The 12,800-nt window shown below is 48.4% G+C and overlaps 5 protein-coding genes across 5 annotated transcripts; 1 reads left to right on the top strand and 4 right to left on the bottom strand.

Moving 5' to 3' along the window:
* Nucleotides 1-2,322: 2,322 nt before the first annotated feature.
* Nucleotides 2,323-3,793, top strand: F5147DRAFT_820942 (uncharacterized protein; the record flags this gene model as incomplete). The annotated part of the gene is made up of 4 exons (XM_041443692.1): nt 2,323-2,640; nt 3,399-3,546; nt 3,617-3,723; nt 3,776-3,793. 4 exons carry the CDS (start codon nt 2,323-2,325, stop codon nt 3,791-3,793), a joined length of 591 nt encoding a protein of 196 aa, XP_041287319.1.
* A 631-nt stretch (nt 3,794-4,424) lies between these two features.
* On the bottom strand, nt 4,425-5,808 carry F5147DRAFT_820941 (uncharacterized protein; the record flags this gene model as incomplete). The annotated part of the gene is made up of 7 exons (XM_041443691.1): nt 4,425-4,475; nt 4,572-4,598; nt 4,653-4,805; nt 4,866-5,067; nt 5,112-5,287; nt 5,368-5,571; nt 5,602-5,808. 7 exons carry the CDS (start codon nt 5,806-5,808, stop codon nt 4,425-4,427), a joined length of 1,020 nt encoding a protein of 339 aa, XP_041287318.1.
* A 1,371-nt stretch (nt 5,809-7,179) lies between these two features.
* Nucleotides 7,180-8,716, bottom strand: F5147DRAFT_820940 (uncharacterized protein; the record flags this gene model as incomplete). Its single annotated transcript, XM_041443690.1, has 6 exons — nt 7,180-7,893; nt 7,954-8,055; nt 8,133-8,213; nt 8,238-8,303; nt 8,325-8,575; nt 8,677-8,716. The coding sequence occupies 6 exons, from the start codon at nt 8,714-8,716 to the stop codon at nt 7,180-7,182; spliced, it is 1,254 nt and encodes a 417-aa protein (XP_041287317.1).
* A 299-nt stretch (nt 8,717-9,015) lies between these two features.
* On the bottom strand, nt 9,016-10,675 carry F5147DRAFT_747886 (ATP-NAD kinase-like domain-containing protein; the record flags this gene model as incomplete). Its single annotated transcript, XM_041439996.1, has 10 exons — nt 9,016-9,218; nt 9,268-9,457; nt 9,514-9,590; nt 9,636-9,715; nt 9,779-9,856; nt 9,884-10,095; nt 10,148-10,193; nt 10,293-10,375; nt 10,437-10,542; nt 10,617-10,675. 10 exons carry the CDS (start codon nt 10,673-10,675, stop codon nt 9,016-9,018), a joined length of 1,134 nt encoding a protein of 377 aa, XP_041287316.1.
* A 1,464-nt stretch (nt 10,676-12,139) lies between these two features.
* On the bottom strand, nt 12,140-12,535 carry F5147DRAFT_585273 (uncharacterized protein; the record flags this gene model as incomplete). Its single annotated transcript, XM_041431857.1, has 2 exons — nt 12,140-12,288; nt 12,358-12,535. Coding segments are annotated over 2 exons (327 nt in total), but the record flags the coding sequence as incomplete, so codon positions are not given.
* Between the last annotated feature and the right edge of the window lie 265 nt (nt 12,536-12,800).

The raw sequence follows: 12,800 nt of genomic DNA, 5'->3' as shown, positions 1-12,800 counted from the left end.
ATTCCTTTGGGCAGCACTTCCTCATACACCAATTTGGCATCCTGGTGTCCTACTAGTACTGCCTCCCATATAGAACTTGAATGTGTAGTTTCGCCTCTTCCTGATAATATTTTAATTATGAACTCAAAAATTCGTGTCTTTGGTTTACTGAGTGAGCTCGAGGGTATGATATACAAATTATCAAAGTATTTGACAGGAACATCTATGTAAACAGTAGGGTAGTATATAACGAGGTGGAACTGCAAGGAGGAGAGAAAATCCAGGATGCAGTGGAGATCATCGAGCAAAAAATGAGGGTATCAGGTAGTGGTAATTGGTGGACAGAGACAACGAGGATTGATGGGAAGAGATAACGAAGGAAATATCAACGACGAGCGCGGAGGTGGCGCTGGATCTTGACGCGGACATGCCGCTCGGTCGTGATGCGTGATGTGCTGTTCCGAAAAAAATTGGTGGCGGTGGCGGCATAGCTAGGCTGCAGGTTGAAGAAGCAAGCGCAGAGCTGGTGTGAAGGGTGATGGGAGGGTGTAGAGAGATGGTGGTATTCATGGGCACTAGGATTGGAAAAAAGAAAGGTCAGAGCCCGTGGGTGAAAACCAGGGCTGGAATTGAATTATATCCCCTCCAGGCCACAAAGCGGGAACATTGGGAAGTCCACAAGCTTCCCTCAGAAGCTCGGAGTCGTCATTTCTGAGTGCGTTTCCGCTTGGATGGAAGGGAAGGAGGCGGTGAGCCATCAATCGGACGTTTCTTATGTGAGCGCTGGCGAGTGCCTGGCCTTTTATCAGGCCCTCGCCGTTTAGGTGTTGCGTCATATTGGCATTCATTCGAGCGGCACACACAATTATGACACATTGGTCTTGTGGAGTCGCACCGAATTTTCCTTGCACGACTTAGCAACCACGTGAATGAGCAGCCTGAAATAAGAATAAGAATGAACGCACCATTGCCGACAAGCTATCACTTGATTCGAAATTTCCCTGTGAAGCGGATCCTGTGGTGTTTGTGCTGATGGCCATCAGTACTGAAAGAAGGGGATGAGAGTTTAGAAGGAAAATGGTAACACATTGTATGACTTTTTGGTGCTTTGCCACACAAGACTTACATGTAAAACTTGAAGGAGAGCAAGTCAAAGTTTGAAACGGGGCATTGCAATTTGTTCCAGCTCATAAATGCCGAACTTCGCTAGACTCGTAACCAGTCTTTACTATTACGTCTGAGATGTTGTTAAGTGTTTTGGCTTCACATCGATGATTGATAGACAGCCTGAGGAGGATTACATAATCGTCGAAGTTACTCAGCGCTTCACCAATCATCGACATCCACTACCCCACTAGTCTACTGGCATCGCTGAGTGGTTTTCCTCTGGCTGTTTTGAGGCTTCCAGCGGGTCCCCGAGTGCTCGGTGCGTCAGGATACTGTTTTGGTATCCGACAAAGGCTGACGCCCTGAGGGGAGCTTCGGGCGCCTGGAGATCACTGTTCTTTTTTCCTCGCGCCATTTTTGCATGGGTCCCCTCCTCTTGCGATTCATTGCGGGTGAATACGGTGCTGTGAGTTGGCAGACAGTAAGCCGCATTGGCCACCTCTCCTCACTGCTCTGATCGCTCTTCTAGATTTAATCCCGCGTCCGGAGCCCATCCACCTCTCCGACCTGCCCGACCCAACCATCCTTCAGTGTGCCGTCAACACTGGCATAAGTTGAAAACTTTACTTTCCACAATCGCCAACGATGGCATGCGTGACCCATTTCACCCCCGTCACTGGCCAATACTCGTCCAGCCTCTGCTGAGGGTCAGCTGTGACAGGGGAGGATATCGATATCTCTGCCATCAATGTGAGTATACTTGCCAGTATTTATGGATGGCTTGTTAAAAATGTCAATTCACCAGCTACCGCCATCCGCTTCCCATCATTCTCACTGGTGAGCAGTTGTGCAAGATTCTGGCAGCAGCGGACGACCAGTCCGAGCTAGAAAAGACCTCGAGCATGAATACGAGTATCAATGCTGAGAGCGTATGCGGGGTGTACTTCCGGGAATTCGTGCAGTACCAAGTGAGCCATCATTCTAACGGGTGTAGCGTCAGCGTTTTAAATTCAAACATATCAGATTATTTGACAGGGTTCCCACCTCAAAAACCCAACCCCTCGACAATCAGGGAGAATCACATCTTTGGGCCGTCATTTTACCTGTGTTGGGGCATGGATTCGAACTTGATCCTGAAGAGGCCGCTAACATGGCCGGTGGGAACATCTTCTACTCAAGAGGCAAGTATTGCGCTAGAAGAGGGGATCATTGCATTCCGCGGCTGGCCTGTCTTTCATGAAGCTTTGCCCTCGCGATGCAGATCTTTTGCGCGAGATCAGTTCATTGTCAACCATGCGCGTCTGGTATCCCACACATCTTCAGAAGATGCCGAAAGTTTCTTGGTCATGTCTTACATCCCTCGCTCAACACCACGGTTTTCATCCAGCTGCAAAATCTATTATGGACTACGGCATGCAGCTTTCCACTTTCTCAGAAGGATGTTCAGACCTTCATCTTACACTTGATCTTCCCCCATTCACCAACCACCTTCTCGAGCGCGCATCAATTCGTGCCCTCCGTCGAACCTACCCCCCTGATTGGCTTTTAATACAGGTACGCTTCAGAGACAAGTCATTTGTTCACGATTATTAATGATAAGCGTTGCAGATTGAAAGCCAGTTCTTGGCACGGCCTGTCCAGATGAAGGTTGCGCGGGAGATGATATTACCCTGCAAGGGGAAAAATACTTCTCTCCAACTCAACATGGGCGAAGGAAAATCCTATCATTAGGTTAGGTGCGTGGACGTGACTTCCGCATGAAGGTCTGACTGATAGGTGTGCACTTAATAGCACGCCGTCCTAGGGTGACCCACCCTCCCCGACTCAGAATGTTAGGTCATGGCAGCTCTTCAGTACCCGGGATGGAAAAAGGCTAACACCAACGCCCGGGGATAAATGCTGAAAGCGGGTCTCCTACAGGTCCCCAAGACCAACGATTCTCAGGCGCATCATTGATACTACCGATGTACCTACCACAGAGAACCGGTTACAAGCATCCATCTATGCTTTGTTGGCCTTGCTGTGCATGTTGATAAAGGCATGTATTCAAGTTATCCACTCGGGAGCTCTCATTTATGTCGCATCAGGCGGAAACCGATGTCCAACGCTTGTGGTATTGATTTTATCGCTGTTGATAGGTCCATTTGACATTATCATCGTCACAACCTTCCTCTACATGTAAGAACGTCCATCAATTAATTCATGCACATTTATAGTCTTCTGGTCTATCTGCATTTGCGGGCTTTATCGTTCCTCTCACTGCCTGACCCCTGAACAGCTTTGGCACTCAACGCAGCATTCACATTCAGCAGGGTGTCTCTGCTTCGCGAGAAAAACGCATGGCTATCCTTAATGAACTCATCAGTGCTGTCAAATTCATCAAGTTCTTTGCATGGGGGGACCACTGGATTAAACGGAGCACGGATGCACGAGGGGTGGAGACGAATGGGATGGTGAAGGGTAAATTGCCGCATCATCGTTTTTTTGGATGTCGACTGACGCACCATTTCACTAGCTTGAATCAACTCAGTGCTGTTTTCCATGATCTGGACCTCTGCTCTTATTTTGGCGTCGCTCATATCGTTCTTCACTTTCGGGTACCAAGGCAACCAGCTGGCTGCGTCCGTTGCATTCATGGTCAGTTCAGTGATCGTGGAGATTAGATGGGATTACAGATGCAGTTTTTCAGCCCATCGCGCTATTGTAATGTGTAGTAGGTGGCTGTGTCATGTCATACTACTTAGTGTCTTCCGTGCCAACTTGAGAGTGGACGAATGTCATTTCGTTTCTGTGCCATCTAAACTTCGCTACCCCCGGGCGTCCGAAGTGTGGCCCAAACAACAAGGAGTCATGGCATGCAAGAGTCAATTCCAAATCACAGTGCACCATGGGTGCCAATGTGTGTTACTGATTAAACCTTGCCATGGGGGTGGTCTGGCTGATGTACTTCGAAGCAATGGTACACAAGGCGCAAGGCTGACGCAAATTGCTACATCGGTGAGAAGTTCCATGATCTTATACATATGTCCGCGGAGAAGTCACACTGTAAGACTGATAGTGAATTCGAAGGGGAATAGTGAGCGAGACGGCATAGATATGCGGACGCGTGTATTGAGAACACGAAAACGAGTGACGACTCAGACAAGCGATAAAATTTCAGACGTACTTTGAGCGGGAAAAACATTGAATGCGATTCTGCAAAGGAATAACAGAGTACAGGGCTGGCTCAACGGCCAAGATGAGTATAGATGAAGGAAGGAAGGAGGTAGATAGAAACAAGGCAGTGAACAACGAGGCGTAACGAACTGATTAGGTGAAACGCTGTAAGGGACGCGACGTCAAAGCGTCAAGTACAAAGGATAGGGCGACGTAGGGATAGAAAGAAAGATCTAAAGCATAAGGAAATGTATCCAATAACGTCGAATGTGAAGAGTATAACACATAAACGACGCATTCAGAATGGCTTGCGCCCTAATCTAACGTACTAAGGACCGTTCATTACAACGTAAGAGCTGTGTGACAAAAGGGTTAGCACCGCAGCATATAGCATTACTGGCAAGACTCACTGAAGACCCAGCCAGCCTTGTAGCTTTGTCACTTGCGGTCATCGCGAAACGGTATGATTCGAAGGCTTCTCCAAGCTTGCCAGCCCTAAGGAGCGCAAGGATCAGTTGCTTGTTGGAGGTTTCCCACAACGACTCGATGTCCCATCCGAAGAGCTGCAAAACAGGCGCAGTTGAGCGCGGTTGAGTCTTCCGGTGACGTCGTATTCAACGTACCACAGTGAAAGCCTCGCAGGCAGCAGGGGCGGCGGATTTAGCCAAGAAAGTGCTAGCCTTGACAGCGGCAGTGAAGTGCTCGATGGCCTCACTATGATGCGCGCCATTGAAAGCAATGGTTCCTAATTTGAGTCGCAGACTTGCCTGATGCTCGAAGTGCAGACCCATCAGTCGGCGGACGAACATAAGTGAACGAGGGGATCTGCAGAAGGATCAGCAGACAACTGCTCCACACGCTGCACTGACTCTTTGTGCCTGTTAGCATTGAAGAGCGCAATAGCCTGAAACACGTAGTGAAGAGTGAAGTACGCAAGACGAACAAATAGACCTGCCTTGATCAAGTAAAGGAACGCAGTGGCATCCATATTTCCATGCGTGAACATGAATGCCAGATCAAAGGCTTTCCTCCCGTCGTCGACAAGCTGCTTTCCCATATGGCAAGGGACTGTGTGACCATCGGAGTCAGCGAAATTTTAACCAGGGCGTGATGGATCGTTGTCACCTTGTTTGCATCCTTAAGCGCATTGTCCCAGTCGAGTTTGTGTGCCAAAACGAAAAAGCGGTTGGCATAGGAGGCGAAGTTCTTGGCGTTGGCAGTGATCTCTTGAGTGAGGATCTTTTCAGCGGTGAACAAGTCCCCTGTGGTGGATGCAGTACGGATGGTCTTGGTGATAGCGAGGAGCTCATACGTGGTGATGACAAGTGTCTGCGTGAAAAAGCTCAAATAGTGACGTACGAGCAAAGGATGAAATAATACCTTTGAAACAGCCCGCATAGACTTGGTAAAAGACTGCTCCAACTTGGCGACGGATTGTTCAGCCATGGAAACGGAGTGCTCATCCAACGCAAACCAGACATTCGAAAAAAATGGCTGAGACTTGGAAGCAGAACTTGTGGTCGTCGAAACTGCCTGCAGAGAGTTGGATTCTGAGCTCGCAGTCATCAAAACACCCTGCAGAGACCTAGAATCGAAACTTCCAGTTGCCGAAACTCCCTGCAGAGACTTGGAATCAAAGCCTCCAGTTGTCGAAGCTTCCAGTCATCGAAACTGCCTGGGGAGACTCGGGAACCTACAATCCCTGGATTATATTCCATGGTCTTTGAATAGAAATGAGGATATTAGATGAGACGGCGAACGTGTAATTAATTGGAAATTACCTTCACTACTAGTTTCGTCGGAGCAGTTTCTTGAAACTCGCAATCAAAGCCTGAAACCTTGTGATGAAAGGACACAAGGTGAGATGGCGAAGGTTTATATCAACAAGAAATTACCGTTGACATTATCTGCCGCTTGGAGGCAGATTCTACATCATTTGAATAAAAAATCTAGACGCAAAATAAGATAACGAGAGGAAGGTGAACCGACTGGAAATTACCTTTTCCTTTGAAGCATCCGCAAGCAAAGTACCCATGGGTACCGTCCACTCTGTGACTGTCTTATCATAACCTCCACTAAGAATGCGCGTGCCATCCACGGAGAAGGCTGTGCAAATGACAGAAGAAGTGTGCTGGAAGATAGCGATGGTTTGTTTATCAGCGAGCTGCCAGGGACGAACGGAGTTGTCGCTAGAGGCGGAAACTGCATGCGTGCCAGAAGGATTGAAGGCGATGGAATTGACTTTGTATGTGTGGCCCATCCAGGGAAGACCGACCTGCGTCCAGCTCGATGTTTCCCACTCCCTTATGCTGGGATTACGGTCATCTCCACCTGAAAGAATGCATGTTCTGTCAGGAGACCAGGCGAGTGACAATGTACTGTGACTGTGACCCTTGCAACATACCTTTGAGCGCCGACTATGACGTTGACAAGTCTTCCGTATGATGCTTTGTATCGTGCCCTGTGCTTTCTTTCTGTCTGGCAGTGTGCTGTAAGAACTGACTGAAACATGAGGCAGGATGCTCAAGATGCTCTGCCAGGCTCAATATTGAAGGTATGGTGCACCGGGGATCTAGCTCAGATCTAAACGGCACCCCACGCGCATCAAGCCAGAATGAGCTGTAGGGCGCACCAGATCTAGCTCAGATCTTAAAGGTACGCCACGCGCCGGGATCTAGCTCAGATCTAAACGACGCTACAAGCATCAAAACTGGAGTGTTAAGGCCATGGAACGAGAGCTGTCTTTCAACAACTTCCGAATTTTGTGCAGGTTCGAAATGTCAAAACTGACTGGGCTCCGCGGCAACTTCCTTAAGTTCATTCAAACCGGCCCGGATACGTCCGGCTCTTTAGACTCCGTCAGTATCATCCTGGCTTGTCTACCATGCACAACTTGAAGTTGGTGGCAACGCATCGTAGAGCAGAAGAATTGAGAGTCTAATTACGGTAGCGCACTAGCATATCATGATCGTGTTGTTTCAGTATAGGCCCTAATCCTTGTACCCCCTTCGGCCAGTCAATAGCAAGACAAATGGATACAGGGTATGTGACCTCGCCTTCGCGTCCAGCCCAGTCGAAATCGATCAGTTGCACTTTGCCGTCCTTCGTGATCATGACATTCGGCTTCCGAAGATCACAAAACACAAAACCCTTCTCGTGACAGTACTCGATCGCCCTTGTGAGCTCTTGGTGAAAGCTGGGAGGCAGTTGCGGTGAACTATAGGCCGTCATTCCGTCCACATATTCCATCACTACCATCCGCGACCCGCCATACGATGGCATCCCCTCCACGACATCAATTTTTCCGTGATACAAAAGCTTCGGCGCGAACCCAGCTTCTGCCATCGCCTTGTGGACGTCCTCGCCGTACCTGGTGACGAACTTTACGACGACATTGATCGGGTTGTCCTCCATCGTCTTCGCCAGGTAAGTCACACAGGAAGCATCGCGTTCCAGGGACCTCTCATATTTGAATCGCACGGGAATCTTGTCACGTAGATAGGCGTCTGGGGTTGGGTAAAAGCGATGATGTACAGTAGGATTTGATGCATCGTACGGCGGCTCGTTGCATTCCAAGACATGTTTATACCAGTCTGTGAGCCGCGCGACTGATTCCCTAAGTGCATACAGGACGCGCCCGATTCGAAGAAACTGGTCATCATCGAGTGCAGAGCGGGCTGGGATCCAGATGAAGTCCGTAAGCCGCTAGACTATATATTTCTCCGTGAAGACGGCGCCCAGGACTGCTAGCCAAGGTCCAGCGTGAGCAACCAAGAAGGTAGGACCATTGCACTTTAAGCGAAGTTCCGCGCGCTATGTGACGAGCATCAGTGAGGAAGTAACGCGCATTAAAGTGCTGAATGGCATTGCACCTCGCGAGTTACATATACAAAAGAGAATGACGCCTGGACCGAAGGGTCTGAACCTCCATCTCCAAACTCGTTCTTCTCCTCAACTACCATGAGGTGTATCTGATTATGGTTATGAGAATAGACGGCTACAGCATCGGGAATACATTTTCCACGACGACTTTTCGTGTGAAGCAAAGGATGTTGGATCGCCTTCTCCAGCAGAGAAGTAACATTTTGTTGGCGGTCATTCTCGTTGGCATGGATAGCCGCAAATTTAGTCATGAGCTCCTGAACGTCACGCAGTGTCTCATCGGGTACAACGTATTCAGGATCGAACACTTTGCTTGAGAAGTAAGCGAATGCTGGGTTGAACAAATGTATTGGTGGTGCAGTCGTATCGGCTGGTTTTTCGTGAGCATAACGACCGTCGTATATTTTGGTAGGCCCGCCCTGTATCCTGCAATATTCTTTGAATTTAGCAGCTACTGACGCGGGGGGATAGCTTAAGTGAAGAGCGTTCTTGAACTCTTCGTGTGGAATACACTTTGAGCGGCGAGTCAAGTATCAGGTGGTGTAGCCTCACCTTTGTTGAGCTCCGCCATGTGATCGGTTGGGTCTTCCATACTTCTGCCTCGTGCAACGGCAGGATGTCGTACGACGACATGAATACATCCACGCTCTACTCCATCCGTGAACACTTCGGACAGTTCGGTTAACGGCTTCAACTCCACGCCTTCGTCTCCGATCGCGTTGAGTAAGTGTGGGTCGTTCAAATTGATCTTGACCTTCCAAAATATCAAACTATCAACATCCAATCATAGGCATCAGATCACTCACCTTACATAGCATGAGACCATCAGCATCAACATGTTCGAATCGTGACTAAGGGGTATGGTCTTTCGTCCGCACCCCCACAGTCGTCCTAGTATAATATAGGACTCCTCGTTTTGCTCGTGCTGGATTTCCGTGATGGGCCCTCTTCGACTACGACAAACGATTTTTGACGCTCGCGCCCATTCCATTTCAAGGTTCGTGAGATGGCATGGAACCAGTCAGTTAACTGTTTGTCCACGCAAACAGTCGGGAAAGGGTATTTGGAAGCAGTTATTTTGATATGATCACCCTCTGAAAAAGAACTAAGCGACTGCATGAAAAGTGGCATCTCATGACGAACGTTGCAGTTCCACACGGCCTCGGCCGTCGAAAGACACCCAAGCTGTTCTGCGAGAATTACATGGGTCACATATGCGGAGTTCCATACTATCGGGAAGAAGCATGGGGCGGAAGGATAGCGTGTGAGGGTAAATGGGATTGATGAGGATTGCAGGTATCTCGGAGTGAACCAAGGACCCTCCGGCAGATAACTACACCGAGAAAATAATTAATATTGGTGACCGACAAGGGATGGTGAGAAACCTACTGAATAAGCAGTGGAACCGGTGGGCGTAGCTACAAAAAGCCCATCAGCTTGCACAGTTGTCATATGGTGTTCGTCGCCTTCAAAATAATAAATACACGTACCCAAATATCGGAAGAGGTAACATACCGAATAATTCATAACATAGGGACTGGGTCCCCGGTCCATCACAAGATCATTGAGAACCTCAAACGTCTCAACCGGTCTTGTTGTAAAGCACATGATCTCCTTATCTCTCGAACACTTGCCACCCTCCGAGGCAGCAAACCTGCCAGACCAGCCCCCTTCGAGCGCCTCCCATCCTCCTTTATTTACGTCCTTCATCATGATTTCGCCTGTTTCACCCCTTTTCACGGCCTTACGGCCCTTTTACTTGTCAAACACGGCACGGTAGACCGTACATATAAATCGCATGCATAGGTTGACACGAATACCTGAGTTGATGGCTGAGTCTACAACCGCTTGATAGTCAGAGAAGTCGAAATTAGTGAGAAAGCCAAGGGAAACGAGTGCGAAAGGGAGGACGGGAGGAACAATTCGCTGGAAGAGCCACGAGGTGAAAAGAACATCGCCATCTCCTCCAAGCTAAGCATCAAAATGAGTGGAGTCAACGAGACGCGTGAGTTAGGTTGCTTACCATAATGACAAAATCGAATAGATGAGGATTATTGCTGCACATACCACTAGTCCAGCATTGTAGCTGACCCTCTTGGTGCGTATTGAAATCATCTTGATGAGTGGATGATGATGATAAGGAAGAAAGAGAATTGCTGCTGGATGACCGTCTTCGGGGGAGAGGCTCAAACAATTCTGGATGATCTCTCTGTATGCCTTCGGCATCGAATCTCGTTGCGCAGTTGATGGTCTACATAGCTGGTGAAGTCCTCGTAAAACACCCTGAATAATATAAGGTTCAAGACTCACACAATAAGGCCTCGATCCCCTTGACGATGTTTGAGCATCAGATACAACGCAAGCTCGCGCGTCAGTTTGATAAGGCGGTTATCCCTGGCCTTGGTTACGATAAGAACGCTCTGGATATTGGATCATGTCCTGAAGGAGCATGATTGTTGAGTAGATGGAAAGTCTGAGAATAAGAACAGCACTCACCGAGTTGCTTACTCATTTCACGAACCCCGACTGCTGTCTCAGCCAACTGTCTCATCAGATTGCCGCCATACGTATCGCTGTCGTCATTTTCTGAGAACGCATGGCTGCCTCCGTCAGGGCAAGGCAACTTAACCTGGTGTTGAAACTTGAGGCCGATGATGTTGCTGAAGAGCCTTAGCGACTCTGACGTCTGAACCAAGTACCTCGTTATCCTTTGAATGGATTTCAAGCCAGTCCTATAGCGACGCTCCTTTATCTAGGTGTGAATGCACGAAGCAAGGTGACTTTGCAGACATGGGCATTGATATAAATGAACTGGGACTGCAGTCTGCAGCTTAAGCTCGAGCTTGAAATTGATCTGGGTGATTCGATAGATGGGGGGTGCCACAAAGAAGTACAACTTCCTAATATTCTGAGTCAGGGAGGGCGGCGTACTATAAGGTGCGCACCTAGTACTAAGTCAGTCTTGTGGATGCACCATGCGTGCAAAAGTCCGGTAAATAGTCAACTGAGTGTCTCCAAATTGGTATGCCAACCTACAGTCCAGCGTTAATCATGAGTTCGAACTTCACTATTTATCGTGATAAGAGGAGGACGTACAAGAGCAACCAAATCCAACACGAAATCGAGAGCAGTGTTGCTTCTAGGTGCACAACCGCACGTTGAAGCTCGGAACAAGCTGGTAATGAAATCAGCGGTGATGTGTGTGACCTTTCTCGACACTAGTAACCAGGCCAAAGGTTAGGTTAAATTTGCACTTGTAGTCTGATGAGACGACGTACCTGAGAGTAATCCAGCAGCAGCATGGCCCACTGTCAGACCTTAAGCTTCATCCGCCGACTCAATCGTTCGAGTAATACCGAAGATGAAGATGGATTCAGGAATTGAGAATACTATATAGGTGTCGATGCAGATCAGAGCACTTACTTCGTGACCCGTTGAGCTAGATAAAACACTACAGTGGCGTTATCACTGAAGTACTGATGAACGATCATCTGATATCAGAATTCATTAACATCAGCAGTACAATGGTGTTGAAACAAAATGCCATTTCGTTCCACCTCAAGTACAACCCCAAGCTACATCGTCCCTGCCAAACGCATCGCATCATGAGCTCACAGCCCCCCTCAACTCCTCCACTCCCCACTCATCAATCCAAAATTCAAGTTCTCCTCTCCTTGCGTCGTAGTAATCATTCCCAAGAACCCCCAGAGACCGTGTTTCTGTACAGCTGACAAAGTGCCGTTGCAGCTCGTCACGAATGTATACAAAATCCTAGTTCCGTCCCAAGATCAACAACCTAATACGGGAGTGGAAAGAAGAAGGAAAGGTGCGATTAAGATCGGACTCACCTAACAATGTTCTCCTAGAATTCATGATCTTTATCTGTCTCGCCATCAACGCCGAACTGGACAGGTTCGATCAAGGCTGATATCAAAGCATCGAGCAAAGACCCCCTTGCTCTCCCTCCTCCTGAATCACAGCGAGCATCAGAGCAGACGTAGAGATGGACGATGGATCAGAGAGCATCGAAGCATGCGAATTTGCGTGGATTGGGGGTGGCACATTTTCTGATGTGGGAAGGCCGATGTTTGATTGGAGGTTGACTTGGGAGGAGGAGTGTGTTTAGCAGGAATGTTGTTTTTCTGCGAACACGGATCTCTGAGTCTTAGTGTTCGTCAGGTGTGAGTGTCAATCATCATGAAAAGAAAGCAGAGGTTGTAGGACGATACACACCTTCCAAGCACATCCTCAATGCGCTCCATCCATCTACCACACTCATCTTTTTGACAGCAGCAGCATTCGGTTTCAGTAGCCCAGAAAGCGCGTATAGTACTCGTGAGCAGGTCTCAGCGGAGTTGGACGAGGGGGAGAGGATTTTGAGGAGTGCGTGGAGAGGGTCGAAGTCGAAGTACTGTTATCAAATAGAACATGAACACAAAGTACTTTAGTTAGGGGTGATATGGTGACGCTTGCAGGGGTGGGCCCGACGCACCAAATATGTAGTCCCGCTTTTGTAGAGTAGTAGACTTCGACTGATTGATGATTTCTATCACCGAAGAACGGAGCTCCTCTGGAATATGATTCAAAGCAAGATCGGCGACTAGTTCTATGTCAGTGAAAGTCGGGAAAACACAAAAAGCTTCATACTCTTAGAATGTGAGATATGGATCTCGTAG

This window comes from Suillus discolor (assembly GCF_016758755.1).
Source record: "Suillus discolor strain FC423 chromosome Unknown F5147scaffold_83, whole genome shotgun sequence".
Classification (NCBI taxonomy): Eukaryota; Fungi; Basidiomycota; class Agaricomycetes; order Boletales; family Suillaceae; genus Suillus; species Suillus discolor.
Note: the sequence above shows the minus strand (reverse complement) of the source record. Positions and strands in the feature narration are given on the sequence as shown.